The 27,881-nt window shown below is 52.8% G+C and overlaps 1 protein-coding gene across 5 annotated transcripts; it reads left to right on the plus strand.

The window, feature by feature from the left end:
- Nucleotides 1-27,881, plus strand: Usp2 (ubiquitin specific peptidase 2). Of its 5 annotated transcripts, XM_051156267.1 has the most exons (14): nucleotides 2,379-2,573; nucleotides 3,317-3,440; nucleotides 8,117-8,952; nucleotides 22,049-22,099; nucleotides 22,927-23,050; nucleotides 24,272-24,383; nucleotides 24,475-24,585; nucleotides 25,309-25,373; nucleotides 25,559-25,662; nucleotides 25,743-25,823; nucleotides 25,944-26,022; nucleotides 26,182-26,289; nucleotides 26,872-26,992; nucleotides 27,492-27,881. In XM_051156267.1, exons 3-14 carry the CDS (start codon nucleotides 8,158-8,160, stop codon nucleotides 27,577-27,579), a joined length of 1,839 nt encoding a protein of 612 aa, XP_051012224.1. In that variant the 5' UTR covers nucleotides 2,379-2,573; nucleotides 3,317-3,440; nucleotides 8,117-8,157; the 3' UTR covers nucleotides 27,580-27,881. The 5 variants fall into 5 exon arrangements, with proteins under 5 accessions (XP_051012222.1, XP_051012224.1, XP_051012223.1 ...); XM_051156265.1 differs by lacking the exons at nucleotides 2,379-2,573; nucleotides 3,317-3,440 and adding an exon at nucleotides 1-164; XM_051156266.1 differs by lacking the exon at nucleotides 3,317-3,440 and having other exon boundaries at nucleotides 2,380-2,573.

The raw sequence follows: 27,881 nt of genomic DNA on the forward strand, positions 1-27,881 counted from the left end.
GGGCCCCCGGCGGAGGTGGGGGAGAGGCGGGCAGGCTCCGAGAGAGGCCAGGGAGCCCTCTGCGTCAGCCACTGCTCGCTGCGCCGCGCCAGTACCAGCCTGGACTCTACCGCAGCTCCATGCTTGTTCCCGGTTCGACTCGTCCATCCTCCGAGAAGAGGCAGGTACGTGCCACCTGTCGCAGATGTGGGAAGGGAAAAGCCAGGGTCGGTGCCAGGTCGGAGGCTCGGAAAGTAGGGTGTCAACGACAGCCCGGCATTCTGGACATGAGAAATGTAGGGCGAGGGCCAGCTGTGTGTGGGGGAACTCCAGCTGTGGGTGCCAGTGTGTGAGAAGGGCTGACAGCTGACAGCTCAGGGTGCCAGAAAGAGCCATCTGTGTGCTGATCAGTGTGTTCTGAGGAAACATTGTAACCGGCGGTACAGTCTCCACGCCCTGTGTGGTGTGTGGCCTGAGGAGGATGCCTGGACCCTGACACCCCTTCTTCCCACGTGTGCGTGCAGCTACCTCCCTCCCTATCGTTAAACCTCCTGGGGCTGTCTATGGTCAGTTTTCCAAAGCGGAGTGGGGGGTGGGGGCTGCTTCGGGGGAAACCAGCAGTTAAACGGAAGGGAAAATTTTCCCACCAATCCAAAATCAGAAAGAGGCAACTTTGAAATTCTCACCCAATGCCAAAGCAAAAGCAGCCGGGCAGTGTTCCCTGACATACAGCTTACCAAGGGGAATACCGGCCAACTAAACAGTAAATAAATAACTCTTAGCTCCTCTGAGGAGAGAGAACTCCTAGCTCTTGACCCCAGAGCTTCTGAGAATGAGGTTGAGTTGAAGATCCCTCTGGGCTGCTTTTCTTCCCAAACACAGACACACACACACACACACACACACACACACACACACACACACACACACACACACACACATCAATCAGCCCATAAAACAAGAGGCATGGAGAACTGGTGGATGGACTGGGGTGGGGGTGTCCCCTACTCTTTAATGCTGTAGATGCATACCACTCTGGAATGCGGACTGGAATGAGGGCGTCCTCTAAAGTGCATCACAGGACCCAGTCTGAGTCAGTACCCAGTGCTGAGACAGGGCGGAGGCACCAGCCCTGGGGCCTTCTAGTCTCCTGGGAGAGCCATCCAGAAAAAGAAGAATCATCTTGGGAGCAGACAGGTGCACCAAGGCCAGAGAGGCCTTCCTCTAGTGACCCCGTCCAGCTTTTGCTGCTCTGCAACCCTGAGCCCTGCCAACAGGTAGACTGGATGGGCCCTTTGGGAGCCAAGCATTACTCCTGGGAGCATGGAGAAGCCACACTTGCTTTTTCTTTCTTTCTTTCTTTCTTTCTTTCTTTCTTTCTTTCTTTCTTTCTTTCTTTCTTCTTTCCCTGAGCAAAGAGGAAAGGAGCCCAAGCAGGCTTGGCCTGTCGCGTCGGGAAGGAGGCAAAATTTGTCTGCCCTTTCCATTTTGGGGATGTGACCAGTTCAGAAAATTACAGAGCTGGTCTCTAGCATCAGCAATCCCCTGAGTGGCAGCTTGAGGCCTTTTCTTCTAGGAAAGGTTGTCTGTTACCACTGACATCAGTAGTGACTAGATAAGTGAAAATAGTCAATAAGATTGTCATTTATTGAATTCTTGTTGTGTGAGAGGAAGCTTAAAACTATTATTTTATCCTCGTTGGCATGAAGCATACCATAATCACGACTGTTGTTATTATTTGTGGGTTTTGTTTGTTGGTCGTTCAGGTTTTTGTTTGGTTGGTTGGTTTTGGTTTTTCGAGACAGTTTCTCTGTGTAACCCCAGCAGTCGGCTTCGTAGACCAGGCTGACCTTGAACTCAGATCCACTTGCCTTTGTCTCCCAAGTGCTGGGATTAAAGGCGTGAGCTGCCACATTGGTTCTATTATTCAGGTCTTACAAATTACATAGCTAAGATTCAGAGACTTAAGTATCCTGGAAAGCTATCTTAGATCCAGTTAGGGGAAGAACAGGAATTCAGGCCTACACTGAGAAGTCCACCTTAAAAAAAAAAAAAAAAGTGTAGTGGACTGAGACTCGAATGAGTGCTGGTCCCAACCACCTCTCTCTGTCCGGCGTCCTGGAACCAGGTCCTCCCTTTCTCAAAATTCCAGCAGCTGAACTAGCAGTTTGGCCTCCTCCTGTTCACTCAGTCTGTGACTGACAGCTCTACAGAATCCACCTTCTCTGTGTTTGGGACTCAAACTCAGTCCCAGCCCTCTATACTATCCCCCCACCTTGATCATTCCTGCTGTTTTATTTCTAAATATCCCCTCCCGGGATGGGATTCTAGCTAGTTCTCGGCTATTACCTGGCACTAGGCATAGGGCAGGAGGTGGGCTCGTCACTGCCCCTTTAATTCTCCTGGGGCTTGGAATGCAAGTGAGTTGCCATCTCTGCGTGGTCAGATAAGATACTATATATATCTAGCTAGCGTAACCTGAGCTCCCGGATTACCCAGCCCCAGTCAGGCTGCAGCCTTTGGGCTCTACACTGCGGTCCCTTCCCTGCTAGGAAAGAAGCCCCCAGGTCCCGTCCAGTACCCTCCGGACACAGGTCAGTAGCTCTCGAGTGACCCAAGCAAACCCTGAGTGAGTTTGGGGGAATATTCCAGAGGCCACCCACTGGGCCGGGTTAGTCCTGTAACCAAACTCAAATGCTCCTCAAGATAAGAGGACAGAGGACAACTGAAGCCCCAAGGGAGAGGGAGAGAGATGAGAGTACAGAGTCGGGGACACTAGGAAGGTCCTTGAGCATAGGGGGTAGGGAAGAGAGTTGAAAGATACCTCTGCTTCCAGAAAGCCTGTTTCTAAGAGATATCCATTTTTCCCAACCCCAAATAAAATGCCTCCTGGGCCCACCCACCTCTTCTCCACAAATCAGGATGTTAGCCTTAATCTCTTTAATCTCTAATCTCTTCACCTTACCTCCTCATCTCCTCGCCCCTCCCCTCCCCAAGTTCTGAGCACCTCCTAAGAGCAAGAGAAATAAAGACAGGCACAAATTCCTTTGCAGGATCCCCCAAAGGGGCAAGGATTCTGTGATAAAAGTGGGTGGGTTGCTGTAACCCGCCTCTGACAGAGAGGGGTGCTAGCAACAGGTCAGAGGGCCAGGCTAGGGGCTCGAGGGACCCTGACGAGGAGCAGATGGTATAACACATAAAATGTATGCCACTCCTATCCTCTTGGCCATTTTCTGAACATCTGCCAGGGGGTACACTTGTGTAGCAAGGCATCCAAGAAGCCAGGAGGCCTTCCATAGGTATGACAGGGTCCCCTCTCACCTCTTTTACTCCTCAGGTCAGCACATTCTGATGCAGTTAGCAAGCAGCTTTGGGAAGCTCTGAGGTCATCACTGTGGAGGTTCCCAAGCACCTAGTGAGACCAACTGGGACTCCCCCACTGACCTGCCCTGAACATCTGGGTAGGAAGAAAGGGACTTGGTGCTCTTTTGGGTGTGTCTTGTGGGGTATGGGAGGTAAGTACGGGCAATAGCAAAGCCACAGGTGTGGATACGCCTTTGCCGCAGAAAGGTGAGCACATCCAGAGAGAAAGCGGGCATGGAATCTGCTGAGATGTGGGGCATCACCCATCCTCTGCCTCCAGGGCCAGGAGTGCCTTGGATTCTCGAGATTTAAGCCCCTCCCTTAGCTGGGCAGGTTAGGGAGCCCTTCACGTGAGCTCCAGGAAATGACAGTGGCTGATGACAGTGACTTGATGCCCAGGAGGTTGGCTGGCACAAGGGAACAGGATTCATTTCAACCCCTGACTCACCTAGTGTGGGTACTTTGGGGAGTGGGCTAAGCAGCTTCTTGGGGGAAAGTTGCTCAGAGATATGTCCACAACCAGGTAGGGGCCCAGGAGCCTGTGCTGGGGTAGATGCCAGTACTAGGGGACACACAGAGCTTGGCACAGCAGGTGAAATAGAGGCCTCCCTCAGCATCTCGAGACCGATCAGCATTGTGCCGCAGCTCAAGTTGCACCAGGCTTCACTTTCATTTACCTACAATGGAAAGTCCAGGGGCTGCTCCTACAAGGAGTCATCTCTCCCGGCTGGATACATGGCCATCTGTGTCTGGAGGGGTCCTCCCCTGACTCCACGACCCCACAGTCCTGCTCCAGGGACTTCAGAGGAACTGTAGTGGACAGAGCACAGATCCCACCCAGCCCCAACACCACAGCAGCCTGACTGTGGGAGATGATCCACAGTACTTGCAGAAGGAATTGTTTCCCTATGTGCAGGTAGATGTATTGATAGCACCCACTGCTTAAAGCCGCTGGGAGCCCTGAGTTGGTGCACTATAGCCCAATCAGCGCAGTGTTAAATGCTAAGGCCAGAAATACGAACGATGAAAATGTCACTTGAAAAATTCACTATTAGATGGGTGTGGTGGCTCGTATTTACAATCCCAGCACTTGGGTCATGAGACAAGATAGAAAGTTTGAGGCCAGCCTAGGCTACAAAGTAAGACCTGTCCCCACCCCACCCCCAAAAATCACTATTTTAAATTCCTTGTGCTCTAAAAATGTGGATGTTGTTTTCATCTTAATTTAGTGCAATCAATATAACCTTTGCAATTATGTTTGTAAGCCTGAATATTTATGTATCTGAAATAGTTCAAGCTTGAATCTGCCCTTAGACTCAGGACTCTACATTTGAGCACACTGTCAGGAAGGCTAGGGAGGCCAAGGGCATAAGGTATTAGGCTGCCAGGCAAACAAAGTCTGAGGCTGCTTTCAAGGTCCTCAGGGAGTCTGGTGCCTGGTCTACAGGTGTGTGGGACCAGCTGTCTGGGAGCCACAGCTGCAGGGCTCTGGTGTCCCCACAGGAAGCTGTGTAACACAATGCTGGCAGGCCAGTTTTGGGGGGTAAACTTTGCAAAAATGATGGAGAGTCTCAGAGAGAAGGGAGGCATGGGCACCTCTGTAAAGACGGCATGAAGAAGGAGTTTGCATGTGTAGGGACTACCGCCCGCCGGTGTCCAAGGTGGCAGGCACCTGGGGAGGCACAGCCAGAAGCCACATGCCTGAACTTGCCAGTTCTGGATAAACAATGAAAGGAGCCAGGCAGCAGGGGCCCCACACTGGACAGGGAGGAGTATGGGGGATCCCAGCCAATAGGCTGGCCTCCCACTGCCCCATGAAAGAGCCATTCAGTCCCAGCCGTTCCTGTGGCAACAGGGAGACTCGAAGCCATGTGAGAGCTGCCCTTCCGGTCCCTGTCTTATGCAGCAAGGCCACAGCCAGATTCCCCAACCGAAGCTCCTGCCCACGGTGCAGTCAGTAGCCCCAGGGACAGCAGGACCAGGTAATGCAAAGAGATGCCAACTTAAACTCTCTTCTCACCTACAAGGTGCTGGGACTTTTCTCCAATAAAAGTGGGGCTTAGTGGAGGGGAGAGAGATGTGCAAGGTTTCAACTCCAAAAAGACACCTTCTCCTAGCCCTGGGAGCTGTAAAGCAGACATTAGGGCTGGCAGTTTCCAGGAGCTGGGATAGAGTAGGTGGTACTGTTGGGGGGGGCGGGGCACAGGGGGGAGGAGGCTGGGTAGTTGCCTGCCAGATTGGAGCAGACAAGTGAGCAGAACCCTCCCCAGAGTTCTGGAGCTAGAAGATGGGCCCGCAGGTCCAGCCTTAAGAATGCCAACACTGTCCCTGTTGCTGTATCTTGTTTGGCCTAGGTATTTTGTGCGTCATCCTAGGGGCTAAGAGAGGTCACAGGCTTGAGGCAGTGCCCGCAGAATACCAATTCCCAAGGAGCCTCAGTCAGGGAGCCTTGTGGGGAGGAGCCATGAGGGTGGGGACCAATCTGATTGGCAGCTGGGTGTCCCCGAGCCCAGCTCCGGAGACCTGGAGTCTCTTTGACTTTGCATTATTGATGAAGTTCTCCAAAGTGAAACAGAGCAGGACAGGTCCTCCAGCCCCCACCCCCAGGCCTCTGTCTGTCTCCTCACAGTGACCTCCCCCTAGCCCTGCTTCCAATCCTGATCCTCCACAGTTACCATTTCCCAGAGCAAAGTGGAAGTTGCATGGGACCAGGGGATGCCCATGGACATAACAGGATATTGGGGGTCCCCTGGGCCAGGCAAGAAAAAAACAGTAAGGTGGACAGCCTTTCTGGTGCCAGCCAGGACTGGAAATTACTTGAGGTCTCTGGCACAGTTAAGGAACACTGTTCTATGGCCATCTGCTCACCTTCCACCTCCGTCTCTATCCCAAGCCTTGAGTGGCTTGAGTTTCTGTACCCTTCTGCCAAACTCTCAGCATTTGGGGCTTGGCACTAGTGAGCTGGGCTGCTGGCCTAGGCAAGCTGTGGGCTGCTCGAGCCAGTGTCAGCCGAATGGCTAGATGTCTGCCCACTGCCCACTTAACTCACTGGGGGTGGCAGGGGGAAGCCTGGCGCCCAGGCAGAGGTTGAGCCAGCCAGGCCAGGAGATGGCCAGCCCTGCCATTATTATAGACTACAGAGGGAGGAGCCGGGCTGGGCTAGCTGGGAGAGGAGATAATAGCCAGTCATTGTTAAGCGCTTTCACGTGTTATTATCTTACTTAGCCCTTACAACAACCCTGCGAGATAGGAACCCTGATAATTATTATGCTCATTTCCACGTGAGGAAATCGGGGCTCAGAGAGGTTAAATAACTAGTGTAATTTTTGCTCAGGTAGTCTGTCACAGCGGGAGTCCAAACCAGCCCTTGGGGGTGGGGCAGTGAGATGGCTCAGCAAGTAAAGGCACCATGACAAACCCCCATTCAAACCCCCAAATATGCATGAAGAGAGAGAGAGAGAGGGAGGAGGGAGGGAGAGAGAGAGAGAGAGAGAGAGGAAGTTTTAAAAATCATATTCAACTTTGAGAGTTCTGGATAGGTCTCCCTCCCCAACACTACCTCAGCCCCACCCCCACCCCACTTAAGAATCCTATAGAAAGGCGCCTAGTCGTCCTCGCTCCTTTCTCCTACTCCACTTCTTCACTCCTGCTGGTGGTGGAGGGAGTCTAGGAGTCTCCAGAGCAGCCTGACTGATGAGGAGTGTTAAACCAAGGCTGAGGGGGAAGGGTGCTGAACCACGACCTCAGTTCCAGTCCTGACTCTAGATAGCATGTGAATTTGGACAAACAAGCATCACTCTCTATCTGGACAACAGAGAGGTTAAAAAAACAAACAAAACATTGTCTTTAAGGCTGTTCAACCTCCACATTCAGCGATCCATCTGCAAAAACCTTAAGTCTGGGGATGCCTTCAGTACAGGGCCTTGACCCTGGGGGGCGCCACAAGTCAAGTAACGCCAGGACCAGTTTGGCACCTGAGTTGGTGCCGGGACCTCCGGTTCCTAAACACCACTTAGAGGAAGAGAATAGATAGATATGTTCCACCTCACCAGCGCCTCCCCCCCTTCCCCCCTCCCCCCGCCCACCCTCGCTGTGTGACCAAGCAGCAGGTGCCTGTGTGCAAGGAAGACCACAGAGGTAGGTCTGCAGACTAAGAGTCCAGGCCTTCTGGGAGTCTTTGGTACCTGAAGTAGTACTACTTGCCAAAAGTAGGGAAGCAGCTAAAACTCAAAGTGCTGCCAGGCGGTGGTGGCTCACGCCTTTAATCCCAGCACTCAAGAGGCAGAGGCAGGTGGATCTCTGTGAGTTCAAGGCCAGCCTGGTCTACAAAGTGAGTCCAGGGCAGTCAAGATAATATAGAGAAACCCTGTCTTGGAAAAAAACAACCAACCAAACAAAAACCCTCAAAGTGCTTGTTGTCCCCAGTCCACGCACTGAGGGTGGTGGGACCCTGCAAACCCCCACCAGCTCTGAAGTTCCTCCTGCCAAGACTTATAAGAAGACCCAGGTGGAAGTCAGCTGGAATCTCTGATGTAGAGGGCTGGGGAGCTAGAGAGGCTGAGCCTCTTGCTGGTTGTGTGTGTGTGTGTGTACACAAGCCGGTACATACCTAGTTGCGTGTGTGTTTCTCTGAAGCTAGCCTGCCTATGGTGGACAGGCTCCAAGCGGCCCCTGTTAAGCCCTAAGGCCCTGGCTCCCCTGACATAAAGATCAAGCACAGAGTGGGCCTGGCACCTTTCAGGGCCCTTTGACAACTGCTTTCCTTGTCTTTCAGCCCATGAGGCCCCCAGTACCCACTGAGTACCACCCTGAAGGATGTCCCAGCTCTCCTCCACCCTGAAGCGCTATACAGAATCGTCCCGCTACACAGATGCCCCTTATGCCAAATCGGGCTATGGCACCTACACCCCCTCTTCCTATGGGGCCAACCTGGCTGCCTCCTTCCTGGAGAAGGAAAAGCTTGGTTTCAAGCCGGTCTCCCCCACCAGCTTCCTCCCAAGGCCCCGAACCTACGGCCCCTCCTCCATCCTGGACTATGACAGGGGCCGCCCCCTGCTGAGACCTGACAACATCGGGGCTAGTAAGCGGGCTGAGAGCCAGACCCGTGGCAATGAAAGGCCTTCAGGCAGTGGACTCAACGGAGGCAGTGGATTCCCTTATGGAGTGACCAGCAACTCACTCAGCTACCTGCCTACGAGTCCCCGAGACCAGGGGGTGACCCTGAGCCAGAGGAAATCGAACAGCCAATCAGACCTGGCCCGGGATTTCTCCAGTCTCCGAACCTCAGATAGCTACAGGACTTCAGACAGCTACCGGATAGACCCCGGGAACCTGGGCCGCAGCCCTATGCTGGCCCGCACACGTAAGGAGCTCTGTGCCCTGCAGGGCCTCTACCAAGCAGCCAGCCGCTCTGAGTACCTAACAGACTATCTGGACAACTGTGGCCGAAAGGGCAGTGCACCACAAGTGCTCACTCAAGCCCCTCCCTCCCGAGTCCCTGAAGTCCTCAGTCCCACCTACCGACCAAGTGGCCGTTACACACTGTGGGAGAAGAGCAAGGGCCAGGCCTCTGGGCCCAGCCGCTCCAGTTCTCCAGGGCGAGACACCATGGTGAGTTTTACTCCTGGGGATCCGGTTGATGGGCTGGGGGGAGACAGCCAGTGTTACAAAGAGCCAGGCTAGGAACAGAACTCCCAGCCTGACCAGCACAGGTGATCCCAGCATGACCAGTATCCCCGTGGCTGACCCATGCTCCAAAGACCTACACACTTGGGAATGGTCCAGTAATGCTCTAGAATGTTCAGACACCCCTATCTTTGTGTTGTTCTTCTCACCCTGTGCTCTCCCATCCAAAATGTCAAGGTCCCCTATAGGCTTTGGTTCATCCAGGGCTGGACGTCAAAGTGGAAGTGACCACCGTGCTCCCTGTGTGAAGAGAGCCATCCTCCCACCCCACCCCTATTCTGGATGTTTCTCCTCCTGTCCAGGCAGGAGATATCATGAGTAAGCAGGCTCAGATCCAGGGTATCTGGAGAGTAGGATTTGTATCTTTGGAGGAAATAGCTTAATGTCTCTTGTCTGGGCACAGAGATGATCTCATAGCTCAGTGCGCCAGCCTACCTGGGCTAGAATAAGAGGAGAGGCTTTGCTGGAGATTGACCAAGGGCTAGCCCGGTCACATCTAATCCCTGAACACACGTCCCTGCAGCATTGACTATGTCCCGCCCTTCCTGTAGTTACTGGTGTGTCCATTAGGTGGCGAGCTCCGGGAGATTTAAACCTATCCCAGCTCTACCTCCCTCCCAGAGTGCCCCTGGCAACTCAGCTCAGCTGACTTGCTGATTGCATGGATGGATGGATGGATGAATAGATTGGAGGGGCCGCCTGGGGGGAGGAAAGGGGTGGGCGGGCAGAAGAACACATAGGTGGGCAAGCATGCGGGCAGGAGGAATGGGTGCTGTGTTCTCCATTTCCTTATGTATCCCTTCTCATAGAACATACGTCCTCTGCAAAGGACAGCTATGCCACCGCAAGACATGGTGCTTTAGAGGGCTTGGTCAGGACCAAGGACCATAGTTGAGCCATAGACTAAAGTGTATAATGAGGAAAAGCCTTGGGACGACTTTGATAGTATTACTTAAAGTGTCACGGCCTCTCTGGGCTGCCTGGGAAGTACCATGGAAGATGCAAAAGGTGTGTCTTCCAGGACATTCAGACCTTAACAGTCAGGGTTGGAGACAGGCGTGGGGTGGAGTAGGGTCCACTGGGAACATGTCAGTGGTGTTCACAGGGGGGAGGGGCAATGCCAGTGCTTCTCTCTGTGGAGAGAGCTTCAGCTGGCTCTCCCCTTGCTCATCAGGAAGGCCCGTCTCATGTGTGCGCGCTACTCCGTGGGGTCTGCAAACAGCCGGCATCAGAATCACCTGTGTGGCATTAACAGCCCACCAGGCCCTCAGAAGCAAACACTCTCAGGACAGTGCCTTAACATCTGCCCTGTCGAGCCTAGCGTGGTGGCACACGCCTTTAATTCCCAGCACTCAGGAGGCAGAGGCAGGCCAAATCACAGTGAGTTCAAGGCAAGCCTGGTCTACAAACTGAGTCCAGGACAGCCAGGGCTACACAGAGAAACTCTGTCTCGGGGGGGGGGGGGAGGGAGGGGGGAAGACCTGCCCTGTCACACTTCTTGGGCTGTCTAAACACACCAAGGCCGAAGCGTTCTTGGCCAAAGGCTACATTACAGGTTGCCATACAGCCATGTCAGGTTCCAATGGCACTCTGTCACCTTGCCCACAACCTAGGTACAACTCTTCCTAGAATCTGCTGCCCCTTTGCCCACCACTTCTCCTGGGGACACCTGGCCCTTCCCTCAGCCCAGGGCCAGAGAGCTATTTTCAGAAAGGACCTTAAAGGGGTAACACATGCCTTGAGCACACTCAGTCACTGGAGCCTCTACCCCTTCCACCTAGAAGCAAGGCACAGCACTGGTAGGTGGTCAAGAATGCTCTAAAGCTGAGCTAGCATTTCATCCTGAGCCCCACTCAGTACACCACCACCAACCAGGAGAGAGCTCGAAGGTCTCACTGGCCTAGCACCTTCTCTCAGCCTCAGCCATCTTGTGCTTAGTCCTGGGAGCTGACTATATCCGAAGGACGTGAGAGTGACCTTTTCGGTGCCTCGAAATCTGTCCCACCACAAGCCTTTCAGTAATCTCTGTTCTCCAAGGACAGTTTCACGGCATTCTGCTTTCTAGCTCTGTACTCTGTACCTAGCACTGAGTACTCTGCACCTAGCACTGAGTGCTCTGCACCTCACACCTGGTTTTCTCAGGCAGTTTCCTTAACTTCTAAGCTTGTTTGCCCTTTTGTGAAATGAAAACACTCACCGTTTCCACTTCATAAATGACACTTATTAGGTGCTCAGTAAAGGTCAGTCATCTTTGCCCCTGGCCAGGTGCTTTAGGAGACAAGAGATGTGTGAGTCAGTCTCTGCGCTCAGTTCACGTCGGGAAAGCCATTCTTAACATGATTACGGTAGGAGCCAGGCCTGAGTGTGTGTGCTGTCAGCCACAGGAAAGGAAGAGGTCATCTGAGGCTGAGACAGGCTGCCCATGACCTCTGAGAAGCACAGTCTGACCCTTTAACCTTGGAAACCTACCAGCTCAGGTGCATTTCCTTCTCTACAAAAGCGAGTGATCGCACCTGCCCCGCCCACCTCGTAGGGCTGCCACAAAGCTCAAAGCAAACGACTGTGGGGGCATCTCAAGCAAGTAAAACAGTAACGGCCAACCTGAACCTGGACCTTCACAGGCTCCACTGAGCATGAGTAAAGGATGGGGGGGCACAGGGGGGCATGTAGGCACCACCAACATGCCAGTGGGTGAGGCTGCTGCTCAGCCCTGGGACTATGAGGGTCTCCCCGTGTCTCCACTTTCACTGAAAATGCAGGTCAATGAGCCAGAAGCCACCAAGGTGTTTCACTCTCTATCCCAGTGAGGATTGCAAGGCAGCCCAGGTGGCTCAGGCCTGCAGAGAGCCTAGAGCCCTGAGAGTTGCCAACCCAGTCAGTCACCCCCCCCCCCCCCCCGCCCCACCTCTTCTGTTCCCGGGGCCTATGGAAGGACAAGCTGTTCCCACTGAGCACTGCCAGCCCTGTGCTTTAACCCTACAATCCCTCCTAATCCTCCTGTGATCCACCCCCCCAGCTGCTCCCTGGCCAGCTCTGGCACACTGCCTGCTGGCCTAAGGCCCTGCACTTGCCCCTCCCAGGCCTCACCTCCTCTCCCCAAGAAGAGCCAGGGCTTGGCCCAGGGCCCTTCCAAGCACAGTCAGCAGGCTAGAGACCTGCCTTCTCCACACAGAGGCAGGAACTGAGGACCAGGTCTGGCCTGGCCCGTTCTCTGGCGCACACGACCTTATGCACCCTTCGCCTCTGCTCAGGGAGCTGTCTCTAGAAGTGACGGAATCTCAGACTCAGGGTCTTGTTTGCCACTGGGGTTGCTGACTCATCTTCTGTAGCCTTGGGCTCCAGCTGTTCAGTGACAGGGAGATTATATAAACCAGGGTCACATGACCCACCTCTCGGGTGGGACTCTGGACTTGAATGATGCAGGGCAGTGAGAACAAATGGAGGATGGCAGTGACTGCCCAAGAACTCCAGGACACAAAGCGGCCCTTCCTCTCCCGTCCCCTGCCTTCTCACTTTGTTGACTCAGCCACACTGAATTGCACCTCTGCTGTCTTGTTTGGCCAGCTGGGCAAGCTGAGACCCTGCCTCCCCCTCACCCCGCCCTCCCACCCTGTCCTTACCCAGCCCACCCCAGGCAGCCTCAGCCTCTCTGAGGAGACCAAACTTCCTGAGGACTTCAGTCTGTATTAAGGTCACACAGAGGAGACATTGAGACTCCACGGTCAGGACAAGCCCCAGCTACTGAGGAGGAAGGGCAGCGGCTCTGGGCATGACTGTTATTAAAATCAGTGCAGTGCTAATATGCCTCCATCCCATGAAGCATTTCTCAACTGATACCCAGAACCAGCCATCCATCCTGCCCCCCTGCCCTGCCCCCACAATCCCATACATACACTCCAGGATGTCGCCATAAGTTAATATGGTGCTGGGGTGGCACAAAGCAACACAAGTTAATCCAAGCCTAGCAAAATGTTCCCTGCCCCTGGGGGACCCGCTCCACTGACCATGAGCCTCAGAAACAAACATGTTCAGAGCTCAGAGCTGTGCACGTGGTCCCTTGTCCCCTCTTACCTCAATGGATACATAAAACTAGCACCCGAGACAGAGCTATAAGCAAGAGAAGGAAGTGCGTGTGGGCTTCTAGAATACAGCTGGTTCAGACCAGATTTCCTGGGGCTTCAAGGAGCCCAGAACATTTGACCTGTGGGGGTCTAATTCCTACAAGGAAGTGGTGTTTCCTAACCCTGAGGGGAAGAGTACACTGACCCTCCTCCGCAAAGTACACTGTTGGGCGGCAAGCTTGCAAAACCCTCCCAAAAACTCAGACCCCTTGCCTTTCCGTGCCTCAGTCAGTCATGCAGGCAGTCTGTTTCTGTGATGATGGTGAGAGACAGACGCTTGCTAGGGATCTGGGCCACTGGCCTTGAAACATCTTCCCAAGCCTAAGCAGTGTCACCAAACTCTAGACAAAGCTCAGAGCCCACTGGGCTCTGAGAGCATCAGGATGGTTTCAGTCACTGTCCTTGCAGAACTAACCCTGGCCAAGGTAAAAAAAAAAAAAAAAAAAAAAAAAAAAAAAAAAAAAAAGACCTGTCCTACAGCAGAGGCAGGCCAAGCCCAAGCTCAGAGAAATGGTGGCCTTGGGCTGCAGGACTCATCCGGGCCCTTATGACTGTATATTTCAGACTCAAGAGTCATGGAGTTTTAGCCAGAGTCAGACCTCAGAGGACTAGCTCCTTTTTATCCAGCCCACTTGAGGAAATGGGTCTGAAGAGAAGGGGTCTCACAGGAATTTGGCTAGTTGAGAAATAAGCCATAGATCTTTGTTGGCTGAGTTTTTGCAGCAGCTGGACCTGCCGGACAAGACTGGGCGCTGTGTGAATGTTTCTCTCACCCTAGATTTCTCAAAATACTCCCATGCAACAGTTTTCCCCATCTGTCCCTCCCTGCTACCAGAAACACCCACACCTCCCCGGCAACCTCCTGCATCCCAGGAAAGGGGAAAAACATCCTGGCGCAATGCCAAGATGGGCCTGTGCATGTAATTAAGACTAGGTCATGCGGACAGAGGCCATGCTGCAGTGGGCGAGCATCTCTTGGACAGCACCCTATCCACAACACACTTGCTTGGCATGTAAAACCAGACACATCTCTTCCCCTTGCAGAGAACTGCTGCTTGCAGATTCCCAGCAGAGCTTGGTCTGGCCCTCTGCATTAAGACCTCATTAAGGACCTTCCAACCCCAGCCTAGAGGAGGTTCCAGGGTGCTGGAGCAGCCAAGGCAAACCACACAGCATCAGAGACCATGGGCAGGTTTTACAGTTATAAAACAAAGATAAACACATTCAGATAAATTAACAGCGTGCAAATTGAAGGAATGAAGTAATGGCTATTCAGAACTGGGTGGAATCAACTAGGGAAGGCTTTATGGAAGGCTCAAGGTTGCTGTTTCGCTAGTTGTAGTCCTTGGGGATCAAGTTCAAGTGCTAACTCTGCCACTGAAGTGTGTGGTCACCCCCCACCAACCCTCCCCAACCCCCACACGCCCCACCCCCACCCCACCAAGACCAAGCAGAAGTTGATTTGGTCTGGATTTTATGGTCCAAGGGATCAAGCCCAAGGCCTTCCATCCACTCAGGGAGCTGGTCTGCGCGCGCGCGTGTGTGTGTGTGTGTGTGTGTGTGTGTGTGTGTGTGTGTGTGTGTGTTTAAGACAAGGTTTTATTATGTAACCCAGCCTAGCTTCAAATTTACAATCCTCCTGCCGCTCCCTCCCAAGTGCTGGGATTACAAGTGTGCACCACCACACCTGGCAAAACTTGAGTTTTGAGTAGAATTTACAAGTAGGCAGAGAAAAGGAAGAACATCCTAGAATTTCTTAGTGCTTGTTAAAAGTGTGAGTTTGGCTGTAAGACAAGCCTGGGTTCAAGCCCTGCGTATTTATTAGCTTTGAGGTTTGAGCAGAACACTGACCCCTCTGGGTCACAAGGTCCTTCACCTAGAAGCGAGAAATAATAGTTAAAGCTTCATGCGTGGTTATGGAAATTAACTAGGATAATATATATAAAGCCCATAGCCCAGTGCTTGGTCTTTTAAGGGACTTAATGGTGTGTGTGTGTGTGTGTGTGTGTGTGTGTGTTAGGCCTTATCCTGGGCTAGCCTTATATAGCTGTGTAGCTAAGGATAACCTTGAACATCTCATCTCATGGGATCACATATTTGTACATTTTTGCAGTGCTGTGTGAATCTAGGGCCTTGTGCAGGCAAGGCAAACACTCCACCAACTGAGCAGCAGCCTGGCATGGGTGGCCTTATGACATTAATTCATTTATCGTGGGTGGGCACACCTTTGCCTCAGCACGTGAGTGGAAGGCAGAGCATCACTTGCCAAATTCATTTCTCTCCTCCCACCGTGTGGAACCTAGAGTTCAAACTCGGGTTGTTAGGCTTGGTAGCAATCACCTACACCGGGTGAGCCATCTTACCAGCCCTCTGTTGTTTTGTTTTGTTTTGTTTTTAATGTTCTCTGTTAACATGTGTAATTATACATAATAACGGGTCCACTATGACATTCTCCTACATGCGTCTAGTGTGTTTTGATCATACCCCCCCACTTCCCCCTTCACCCCCTCTCATCCCCCTTCCACTTCTGCTGACCCCCTTCCTTTTCCCAAGCAGTCCCTCTTCTACCCCACCCTCTTTTTGGTGACCCAGTGAGCATCCTCAGAGCTACTCACAGGAATATGACTAAAAGATTATGTACCGGAGAGTGAGAACCATCAGTGGCTACACTGCTAAAGAAACCTTAACACAGGGTCTTGCTATGCAGCCCAGGTTGGCCCTAAACTGGCAGTCCTCCTGCCTCAGCCTTCTGAGTGCTAGGATTGTAGCAGCACCATGCTCAGCTAATTCTGGTTTTTCTTTTCTTTTCTTTCTTTCGTTTTGGTTGTTTGGTTGGGTGTTTTTGGTTTTTCAAGACAGTTTCTCTGTATAGCTTTGGCTGACTTGAAACTCTTTTAGACTAGGCTGTCTTCAATTTTAGAGATCCACCTGCCTCTGCCTCCTGAGTGCTGGGATTAAAGGTATGCACCAGAATGCCACCACCAACCTGCCTACTTCTGTTTCTTAAGAAAAGTAACACAACAGGCATGTTGGTGCATGCCTTTAATCCCAGTACTCAGGAGGCAGAGGCAGGCAGATCTCTGTGAGTTCAAGACCAGCCTGGTCTACAAAGAAAGTTCCAGGACAGCCAGGGCTACACAGAGAAACCCTGTCTCGAAATCATCATCATCATCATCCAATCGTGGTGGTTTGCCTTAAATCCCAGCACTCCAGGCAGAAGCAGGAAGATCTCTGAGTCTACATAGCAAGTTCCTTGCCACTCAGTACTACATAGTTAGACTTAAACTATATCTTAAAATAAATTGTTGTAGTTATTTACTTTGTAAGTGTAGAGGTCAGAGGACAACTTGTGTGAATAGGGTCTCTTCTTTAACCCTGTGAGTCCTAGGGGTTAGGTTCAGGTAGTCAGTCTTGGAAGCAAGCACGTTTGCCCACTGGGCCTTCTGTCCAGCTGTGGTCCTGTTTGCTAAGAGCAGAAAAGGAGCAAGGTGAAGTTGGCGGCAGGGATCAAAGAAACCCGAGGGTGACGGTAATGGAAAGAGGCTATGAACAGAGAGCTTTACAGCCTCCTGGACCACGTATAAGATGCTCTAGTTATCTCGCAGCAGTGCTGTGATCAAGTGTGAGCATTGATGCACCTAGTGTGGTACCCGCCCCCTGGAAAAGGGTGTGGCTGCAGAAGGAAAGGGCTTGTCGCTGTGCGCTGTGCGTACAGGGTCCAGGTTGGGTCAAAGTCTGAAGATCACGCCTCCAACCGTGACCGCCCTCGATGCCGAGTGGCCCCTGCTCCCGCCTCCCTCTGCCATCACTGCTGAGGACATGATGGTGGGTGCAAATATTTGCACCAAATTCCTATTTTGTGGGTAGCCCTCCTAGGGTACATCCCACACATGTATCTCCGATGCGATCCCCCGTGTGGCTGTTGGTCGTGTGTGCGGTACGCGTGTACATGTGGGGATAAGCATGCCAAGAGGAACAGAAGTAGCCCACAGATGAGTAACAGTGCACACTGCTGCCTCCCCGAGTATTTTTAAACGCTAAAAATACTGGCTAAAAATAGCCTGCAAGCTCCAAACAAGATACTTTCTCTCGGCAGATTCCTGCGCTTCCCTGTTAGGTGAGGGGGCGGAGCATCAGAAACAAACCTCTCTCCCTAGACCTCTTGCTTTGGATAATTGGTTAGGAGGGTCCAGAAATGGTTCTTTTCCTAGAGCCAGAAGGGCCAGTGACCTATTGTACCTAATAAAATGAGCACCGCCTCTCTTGATAATGGGCTAGGCTAGATCTAGAGACTGAGAGGAGCTCACCCCCGGAGGCGTTTGGAAATCTTTCCAAGTCAGGGTTCCTCGACCCCTGCAGATCGAGAGAATGCTGGACGTTATGAAGACCTGGGTTCCCCGCATGACTGACGAAAAGTGTGTGCGCCTGTGCATTTTGCCCCCCAAAATAGTGAACTGTCCCTAGGGTCTGAAAAGGGTCCGCAACCCTCAAATTCACAACCATCTGCTGCCTAGGCGCTCTAGGCTAACTGACACTTGATCTTAAGGGGGCGTCTCCCAAAGATCCCAAAGATTGTGGAGTCCAACACCTAGGCCAGCCAGGGACAGCGTGCCCTCGCTTTGCCCCAGTAGGGTTCCCGCGTCTCTGTGGGCGGGGGCGGGAAGGGGGCTGTCTTCAGCTTTGGGCGGGTCCTGCGACCTCGCCGGCGTCCGCGTGCCGGCTCCCGGGAGGGGCGGGGCGGAGGCGGGGTAGGGCGGGGTGCCGGCCCCGGCCCCGCCCCGGCGCTGACGTTGCAAGTCTGGAGGCTCGGCGGGTCAGCTAGTCCGGCGAAGCGCGAGCGCCGGGCCGGGTCGGGTCGGTTAGCTGCCCGCGGTGGGGAGGTTGAGGCGGAGGAGCGCGCCGAGAATCTCCGCCGGCTTCGGTGTCCGGGTTGTGGCTCGGCTCGGGGACTCCCGGTTACCCCTTGGCCAGCCGTGACGGTTTAGGGCTTAGCCCACCGCCCGCTCCGCAGCATGCGTACCTCTTACACCGTGACCCTTCCCGAAGAGCCCCCCGCCGCCCCCTTTCCCGCCCTGGCCAAGGAGCTGCGGCCTCGCTCCCCTCTGTCCCCGTCCCTGCTGCTCTCTACCTTCGTGGGGCTCCTGCTCAACAAAGCCAAGGTACGCGGGCCCTTTTCTGGGACCTCCCACGCTGAAGGTCTGGGGTCCTGTTTGCTCTGGAAATCAACCCCAGCCCACCACGAGTCTCTGAACCTGGGAATGTTCCTTCCCAACCCTTTCCCATGTTTTCCAAGGATCTTCTGGCAAGGGATGCCCCCTTCCCTAGAGATTGTAGGCTTGCCCCAGACCCCTCCCCTGTTGATGTCCAAGTCCTTAAGGCTCCCTGACCCCTGTCCCTGGGTGACCTGGGCACCTGGTGGCTCCTGGCCTCTTAACTCCAGTCACCTATATCAAGACAGGTGCAGGCGACAGTAACCTTGACTGGGGCTGGTGTGTGACTAGAGGGACCAGGCAGCACGCTCGACCCTGGGGTTGGGGGTGGGGGCAGGGGGGCTGACTCCAAGACCAAACTCCAACAAGGAAAGTGGATCAAAGGGGTGCCTCTCCTTCTCTGTTCCCAAATGAGCTCTCTCCCAGGGGTCAGTTGCCAGGGTGCTTTGACCCTGTGAAGGGCAGAGGTTGCAGGCAGGTGAGAGAAGGATCCTTTCTCTTCCTGGCCTCCTTCAGTTGTGTAGAATGGGCAGTGGATTCCTTGATTGAAGCAGCTCCTAGAGGAATTCCGGGGCTAAGGCTGGCCACTGTCCCTTTGGGAAAGAGAAGGGGCCTGAGCTTGACAGGTCTTATGTAACAGGCACCAGCTCCCGTGTTGGCAGTGCGTGCCCTGCCCCGTGCCAGGGCTACACTGGGCTCCTTGCTTGCAGCCAGGACACATGGCTGACCCTCCCCATGCACATAAAGCAAGGATGCCCCCCTCAGCTGGGGTCCCCAGTGTGAAGTCACAATCTCAGCCCACCTCTCTCACAGGCCCATCCCCAGATGCCAACCGGCATTACCCAGTGACAGGCTGTTTGAGCCCCTGCCCCTGCCCTGGCAGAGGAGTGCTGTTGACTATGGAGGTGGCATCTGCTCTCTCGAACAGTGCTTGCTACTGAGTCAAAGCTAGGTTTGCTGATGGCTGGGTGTAAGGAGGCGCCGAGTCCAAACTTTCTGAACTCTGCACGTGAGTCCCAGGCGCACAGCTAGGATGGTTCCCCTGTGCTGTCACTATGAGAGGCCGGCTGTGCAGGGGTCTGTCCCACCTTTTCAGTCCCAGCCCCCCCCCCTTCCCTGCCAGCCTGGAGGTAGGATTGTTTGCCCTGTGAGAAAGGTCACTCCTGGGACATTTTGTTCCTCCCTGGAATGGACAGAGCTGACTTTCCCTGCAGCTCCTGGTTTCCTATTCCTGGCTGAAGGATATCTGGCCTGGCCTGAAGCAGCTCTGCTCTCCCATCCACTGCTCCCCCGACAAGCCCTGCAACCCCGCTCCCTGCCCCCTCCCCTACACACACAGAGCACTAAGAACCTGGCAAATGGGGTTAGGCGTGGTGGTGAGTACCTTTAATCTCATCCCTTGGGAGGCAGAGGTATCTGGTCTACATAGTGGAGTCTAGGCTTACCAGGGTTACACAGCAAGACCCCTGTGTCTATAAAAGGAAAGAAGAGATTAACAAGTGTTTTGGAGTTCAGGAGATTTCAGACAAAAACATGACTCCCCATACTAAAAAAAAGAAAAAACAAAACAAAAAACAAATCAGAGGGTCCTGATGGTGATTTGGGGGAGCCTTTCCTTTCTCCCTGCCCCCAAGCCCATAAGAAGCACTGGGGCCAGATGCTCTTCCCATCTTCCTGCTGCCCTGTCCGACTGGAAACAGGAGCGCCTCTGTGGACTGGTGACTCCAGCCTCCATTTCCCCACCCTCACTAGTGCTGGGAGATAAGTGCCTCAGCTGAGAGCCTGCCTTGGTGGATGTGGACATGGTCACCGGTGGTAGGATGCTTTCTGTCTCTACAGCCTGTTTAGACCGATGTCGTCTCAGGCACAGGGGGTAAGGACTAGATAAGAGCTACCGAAACCAGGTGTGAGTGGGCATCGTGTGTGGGCACCCCGCTGTGGGTGCCTGCAGGCAGCCAGCACAAGAGATTGCTGCTCCGCAGCTTTCTTGTTGGGCTCTGGAAGAGAGAGCCTTGCCATTCTATCCAGAGCTTGGTAAGATCTTTGTCCCCAGGGACCGTGTAGGTGGTAGCCCACAGCTATCTGTCTGTCTGTCTGTCAGCAAGGGAGACTCCACATTTCACCCCAGCCAGGGGTCAAGCCTTCCTCTACTGAACCATGACACCCAGTGGTTGGGGTTCACATTTTAGTTGGGGCCACATACGGTGAGCATTTCAGGCCAGACCCTACATGCTGCCGGCAGGCTTTTCCTCCAGCTGAAGGTTTAAACCATGTCCCCCATCTGAGCCTGTTTTCTTTCTCTACCTGCTGGAGTTGGACCTGATAAACTGACCAGGGGAGGAATCCTCTTACTGGTGGGATGGGCCTGGACCTTCTTAAGAAAAGCCCTCCCTCAGCCTGCCTCCTCCCCCACCCCCCTTCAAGCTGACAGCCTCATGGGCTTTGAGCCGCTGACAGCCTATGAGATTGTCAGCACATGGCATGAGTAATTTTAGCTGAGTTATTTCAGGCTCCTGTTCTGATCAGGGTTGAGCTGGCCCCACGCATGCCCCAGCCAGTGTTGCTCCAGAGTTGCCTCCCCCCACCCCCGGGCCCCCTTCCTAAGAGAGGGGGTGGCAGACTCATCCACAGACTCATCCACTGTTTCTTTAACCCTTTGAGCCTGAAGGTTTTCTGATTCCCAGGAGGTATGTCCAGGATTAGCTAAGAGACCTTGACAGATAACACTCAGAGCCTGCAATCTTGCACCTGCTCTCTCGCTCGCTCGCTAGCTCGCTCGCTCTCCAACCCCCTCACCAGCCTCCACAGTAGACACAAGAATGGCACCTTTAGCCAGGTGCTTCCTCAGCTTGCTGCCCGTGGCTGGTCGGATGTTGAAACCTGAGGCGGCCAGGGAGGAGCCTCCCTCCCTACCTCAGCCTTTACAGGCTGAGTTCAGCTGGGAGGAACTCCACCTGTCTCTGGCAATTCAGAATGGCAGGCCGCTTGAGTTTTTCCCAGCTGAAGATCGAAAATCAGGGTGGTTTGTCGTTTAACCTTCTCGGCCCTCAAAGTGAATCTCTACATTGACCATGTAGCACAAATATAGGTCATTTGAAATAGTGCCTGGACTTGGGATATGAAACCTCTCTTGGTTGTTTCATGTAGCTCAGGCTAGCCTTTGGGTTCCCTGTGTAGTGAACCCACTGGCCTTGAATTGCTAATTCTCCTGCCTCCACGTCCCGAGTGCTGGGGTTGCAAGGATTTGTCACCATGCCTGACCTGGCCTTTCAACAAGGAGTTGACTATTTCTGGATTTATGAGTCCCTAGCCCCTAGTTCTAATCTCTAGTCGCCACTGTAGCTGGGGAAGAATAAATGTAGAGGAGCCAGGTGTTCCAGCTCATACCTGTGATCCCAACACTCAGGAAGCTGAGACAGGAGGATTGCTGCCAAGTTCACTAGGCTAGCTAGTGAGTCCTTGTCTCAAAACAACAAAAAGACGTGGCGATACATAGAGAAGCAAAGCCCCGAAGAGTTGTCTGCATGTTGGAAAATAGCCATTCCTCCATCGTCTTTTTCTCCAAGACTCGTGGGCCAAGGCTGAAAATAGAACACGCCAGCAGTGAGGGGAACCGTGTTGAATGAGAGCGCTAGCCCAGACCCAGGCTGTGTACCCCATCCTCATATGGCATGTGTTCTTTGCTTACAGAATTCAAAGAGTGCCCAGGGTCTGGCTGGTCTTCGAAACCTTGGGAACACGGTACGTTCTTCCCAAGTCTTTCCCAAGGCCCTCCCATACTTTTCATTCTGGGACAGTCCAGGAGTCTCTTCCTGGATCCTACTACCATTCCTAGCTAGGCAGTTGGGAAGGGCACTGGCCCTGCCTGGCTGGCATTTCAGTGAATTGCTGGCCTCTGTCTCACCCGCCCCAGCAGGAAGCACTGCTAGAAGGAAGTTGCCCATAGTCACTGGCAGCTCGCTGCTCTCCCGGACCTGCTTCCTGGTTCCCATCATTTCTCACCCACTCCTGGCCAGCGTGCCCACACCCTTTTGTACACCTCAGTGGGAAATAACCAATTATATAGCCTTTCTCCATAGTGAGGACTTGTCTCATACCTTCCTGCCTTCACTCAGAAAAGAGGAACCTGGGGCTATGGGAGGGTTCATTTTTGGGTAGATAAAACAGAGACCCTCTAGTTGCAGGTAATAGAGGTCCCAGGTCTTTTCTCCACCACAGCGTTAGTCAGATTTCCCCTACGATAGATGTAGCAGAGAAAGCAACTTTAAAAGGCGGTGAGTTTGTTGGGCTCAGTTTGGGAGGTTCAGTTCACGCCTCTGTTGCTGTGGGCTTGTGACAAGGCCGCACATGTAGTAAAGCCAAACCATCCACCTCATGGCCAGGATGCAAGAGAGAAAAGAAGAGATCGGGGTCCTACAGGCCTCTTCAGGGCAAACCCCCTGAAGGCCTCCCACTGGGCCTCGTCTCTCAGTTGCTATCACATGGCAATAGTGCCCTTAGCTGGGGACACGTGGCTTATGGGAAACCTAGACCTGTGCACACCCACTAACTGCCAGATGATCTTTTAGTGCTTCATGAACTCAATTCTTCAGTGCCTGAGCAACACCCGAGAGTTGAGAGATTACTGCCTCCAGAGGCAGTACATGCGGGACCTCGGCCACACCAGCAACGCGCACACAGCCCTCATGGAAGGTGAGCCCGGGTGGGCGTGGCCCTGCTTCCCTTCCCAGCTCTTGTGTTCTACCAGGCTGGACCGACTGGTGTGTGGTGGGAACACCCCCGCCCCCCTATTTTCCTTTCTCTCTTTGCCTCTTCTTGCTTGGGACTCAAGTTTGAGATTCTGTTGTTTGAGACACGGACTTGCTGTGTAACCCTGGCTCTCCCGCTTCAGCCTCGTGACCGTTGTGATTACAGGCGTACAAGTCATGCCTGGCTCCAGCTTTAGTGGTCCATCTTGGTTGGTTGGTTGGTTGGTTGATCCATGGCTGCTTGGTTGGTTGTCTTGGTTTTTGTTGTTGTTGTTTGCTTGTTTGGTTTGGGTTGTTGAGACAGCGTCTCCGGTAGCCCAAGCTGGTCTTGAACTCCTGATCCTCCTACCTTAACTTGGGATCACGGGTGTGCACTGAAAAAGTGCTTACTGGGGGGCTGGAGAGATGGCTCAGAGGTTAGGAGCGCCGCTTGCTCTTCCAAAGGTCCTGAGTTCAATTCCCAGCAACCACATGGTGGCTCACAACCATCTATAATGTGATCTGATGTGCTCTTCTAGTGTGCAGGAGTACATGGAGGCAGAGCACTATATAAAATAATAAATAAATAAATCTTAAAAAAAAAAAAAAAAGTGCTTACTGCTCTTGCAGAGGACCAGAATTTGGTACCCAGAACCCATGTCAGGCAGCTTCCAACAACCTGTAACCCCAACAGATCTAGCGCCCTCTTCTGGCCTCCTTGGGAACTCTCAAGCATGTATGCAAAACCTAAGCACACACAATTTAAAATAAAATCACTTTTAAAAAAAGAAAATATCAGCCGGACATGGTGGCTCATGCCTTTAATCCCAGCACTCAGGAGGCAGAGGCAAACAGATTGCTGTGAGTTCAAGGCCAGCCTGGTCTACAAAGTGAGTCCAGGACAGCCAAGGCTACACAGTGAAACCTTGTCTCTAAAGTACAAAAACAAAAAAGAAAATATCTCTGCCAGGCAGTGCCAGTACACACCTTTAATCCCAGCACGTGGGAGGCAGAGGAAGGCGGGTCTCTGAGTTCCAGGCCACTCTGGTCTACAGAGAAAGTTTCAGGACAGCCAAGGCTACTCAGAGGAACCCTGTCTTAGACAGGGGCGGGGAGAAGAAAGAAAGAAAAACAAATAAAATATCTCACCAGCTCTCCACCCTCTCTCTGATCACTCTTCCAACAGAGTTTGCAAAACTAATCCAGACCATCTGGACGTCATCCCCCAATGACGTGGTGAGCCCATCTGAGTTCAAGACCCAGATCCAGAGATACGCACCACGCTTCGTTGGCTATAAGTAAGGCCTGGCATGCGTGTCCTCCCCAGGGTGGCAGCACAGGCAGGGTCTTGGTAGATGCTGCTCACTCACTGACCTTGTTTGGGTTCAGTCAGCAGGATGCTCAGGAGTTCCTTCGCTTCCTCCTGGACGGGCTCCACAATGAGGTGAACCGGGTGACAGTGAGGCCCAAGGCCAGCCCTGAGAACCTTGACCATCTCCCGTAAGTACTAGCAGGAGGATGCCGTGGATGGGGGTCTTTGTGAATGTGACACTGGTGCCCACTTCATTGAGACTAATGACTTGGGGAGAATCGGGTTTGCTTTGTTGCTGTGGTTTTTGTTTTGTTTTGGTTTTTTGTTTTGGTTTCAGATTTATTTATTATGTTTACAGTGTTCTGCCTGCAGAGGGCACCAGAGCTCATTCTAGATGGCTGTGAGCCACCATGTGGTTGCTGGGAATTGAACTCAGGACCTCTGGAAGAGCAACCAGTGCTCTTAACCTCTGAGCCACCTCTCTCCAGCCCCCTGTTGTTGTTTTTAAACCCGGCTATTTAAAAGTTTTTGGTAGTGTGTGTCTGTGTATGTTCCTGAGGATTGTACCTGGGGCCTTGTAAATGATGGGCAAGCCTTCTGCCACCAAGTTACATCTTCTAGATTGCTTTTGAAGATGAAAAGGTTTGAAGGCATGGTGGCACACACCTGTAGTCCTAGAATTCAAAAGGCTGAGGTGGGAAGGATTATGAATTTGAGACCAGGCTGTCTCAAGAAAACCATGGCTTGGGAGGTACAGCTCGGTGGAGGGTTGTGTGGAGGGCATGATGGAGGCCAGGGACCCTGTGTGCCCAGCACTAACACATAAATACGTGCAGACCTAGTTGACAGCCCATTAAGCCTACTGGGTTTGAGTTCTGACCCACAGCTGTCTTCCTATCTGTGGTTCCCAGTGATGATGAAAAAGGGCGACAGATGTGGAGGAAGTATCTGGAAAGGGAAGACAGTCGGATTGGGGGTAAGTAACAGACGAGACAGTACCTGCTTCTGCTGTTGCCTGCCTTTGCCTAAGCAATCCTGGGGGTCATTTCCCAAGGAACTCCACTTCTGCCTGTACCTCTCAAAACGGAGGCACGAGTGGGTGGGAGAAGGAAGGCAGGCCTGCAGTATGTCCAGCAGCATGCTCCGGCTTTCTCTCCCCAGACCTCTTTGTAGGGCAGCTGAAGAGCTCCCTGACGTGCACCGACTGTGGCTACTGCTCTACAGTCTACGATCCCTTCTGGGACCTCTCACTGCCCATCGCAAAGGTACGTCCCAGCGCAGCTTCTCTCTCGGGGCTTTGCGGGGGGCTGTGACCGCTGCTGACCTGGACCTTTTTTCTCTGCAGAGAGGTTATCCTGAGGTGACATTAATGGACTGTATGAGGCTCTTCACCAAAGAGGATGTGTTGGATGGGGACGAGAAGCCAGTAAGTCACACCTCAGTGACAGGACAGCCACCTTTGCAGTGCCCAGCTGTGGAAGGCTACCTCTCAGCCTCACAGCCTCAGGCCCGAGTTCTTTCTAGCCCCTTCTATCTTGCCTTGCAGACGTGCTGCCGCTGCCGAGCCAGAAAGCGATGTATAAAGAAGTTCTCTGTCCAGCGGTTCCCAAAGATCTTGGTGCTCCGTATCCTTAACTCACAGAGTGGAGACCTAAAGGGGAGGAGAGCAGGCTAGGGACAAAAGACTGTAGACTTGTTCCTTTGTGTTCCCTGCCTCCTGAAAAGGCCCACCTCTCCCAAGGACTCTCTTCCTGCTTGCTGTCCTTGACTCCAGGCAATCGCAGACCTGAAGCGGTTCTCGGAATCCAGGATACGAACCAGCAAGCTCACAACATTTGTGAATTTCCCACTAAGAGACCTGGACCTGAGAGAATTTGCTTCAGAAAACACCAGTGAGTATACCTGAGCAGGGGAAGAATGAAGGTGAGAGGCAACCAGGCGGCAGGAAGCTAGCGAATGGGGTGGGGGTGGGGGTGGGAATCTGGAAGTAAGGCCATGATGGCCTGACATCAGTCCTTAAAACCCACGCAAAAGAGAGAATTGACTCTTTCATGTGTCTCTCTGACACACACACACACACACACACACACACACACACACACACACACACACACACACATACAAAGTAAATAAAATTAAGGTTTTTTTTCTTTTCTTTTTGTTTTTGTTTTTGTTTTTCAAGACAGGGTTTCTCTGTGTAGCCTTGGCCATCCTGGACTCACTTTGTAGACCAGGCTGGCCTCGAACTCACAGCGATCCGCCTGCCTCTGCCTCCTGAGTGCTGGGATTAAAGGCGTGCGCCACCACGCCCGGCTAATAAAATTAAGTTTTAAAGTTTTTAAGTAAAGCTATTTTTGTGTTTTTTTTGGGATTTTTTTTTTTTTAAGGAAAAAAGATTGGGAAATAAAACGGAGGAAGGGAGAGAACTGGGGACAGGGCCACCTCCAGGGCTTGACACTTGTGTCCCTCCTCAGACCATGCTGTTTACAACCTCTATGCTGTGTCCAACCACTCCGGAACCACCATGGGCGGCCACTATACAGCCTACTGCCGAAGTCCGGCAACAGGCGAGTGGCACACTTTCAATGACTCCAGGTGAGAAGAGGGGATCCGGGCAGGGCTCCCGGATAGAAACCACTTCATACGGTGTCCATCTTGAGTGGACAGAAAGTCGGGGCCACAAGCTACCTCCTAACACAAGTCTCCCCTGCCCTTTCTGGGGCTGTCAGAAATGAGTACAGTAGCACACAGCTATAACCAAACACCTAAGAGGTGAAGGCAAGAGGGTCAGGAGTTCAAGGTCATCCTCAGCTACTTAGTGAGTTTGAAGTCAGCCTGGGTTATGTGAGACCCTGTCTCAAACAAGGGGGGGTGGCACTGAAAATATAGCTCAGCGGTTAAGAGCTCTTACTATTGCAGAGAACAGGACTTGCCATTGGCCGCCATGGACACCTGCACTCATACCATATACACATATTTAAAACACAAACAAACCAACAAACAAAACAAGAAAACCTCTCAAGGACAGAGGCAGAGGTAACGTGGCATGGCCCTCCCTGACAGGCTGTGTGACTCTGCCCTCCTCTTTCCACAGTGTCACACCGATGTCCTCCAGCCAAGTGCGCACCAGCGACGCCTACTTGCTCTTCTATGAACTGGCCAGTCCACCCTCCCGTATGTAGCACTGAGGAGCTACAGCCCTTCCCTCTTCCCTGTGGTGGCCCCACGTCCTAAGTTTTTTAAAAATTCAGAAAAAAAAAACCACTAAAAAACAACAACAAAGTCCTGACAAGTAAGAGAAAAATAAACATAAAATAAAGCTGCCGAGCAGAAGTTGATACAGCCTGGTCAGGGTCTGGAGCCAGGAGCCCAGAGCCCCTGAGCCACGGCCTGTCGGGAAAGACGGACTGATGCAGACACAGTCAGCGGTGTTCCTCCACCCCTCTGCTTCTCTTGTTTGCATTCTTAAGCCTGTGGTTTTTTG

Source organism: Acomys russatus, chromosome 14, assembly GCF_903995435.1.
Source record: "Acomys russatus chromosome 14, mAcoRus1.1, whole genome shotgun sequence".
In the NCBI taxonomy this organism is placed as follows: Eukaryota; Metazoa; Chordata; class Mammalia; order Rodentia; family Muridae; genus Acomys; species Acomys russatus.

Excerpts from the sequence above, each read along its gene's own strand:
- Usp2 (XM_051156265.1), top strand. The coding sequence starts at position 8,158 with ATGTCCCAGCTCTCCTCCACCCTGAAGCGCTATACAGAATCGTCCCGC. Across the intron at positions 8,953-22,048 it reads CTCCAGGGCGAGACACCATG|AATTCAAAGAGTGCCCAGGG; the intron begins GTGAGTTTTACT and ends CTTTGCTTACAG. Across the intron at positions 25,824-25,943 it reads TGGATGGGGACGAGAAGCCA|ACGTGCTGCCGCTGCCGAGC; the intron begins GTAAGTCACACC and ends CTTGCCTTGCAG.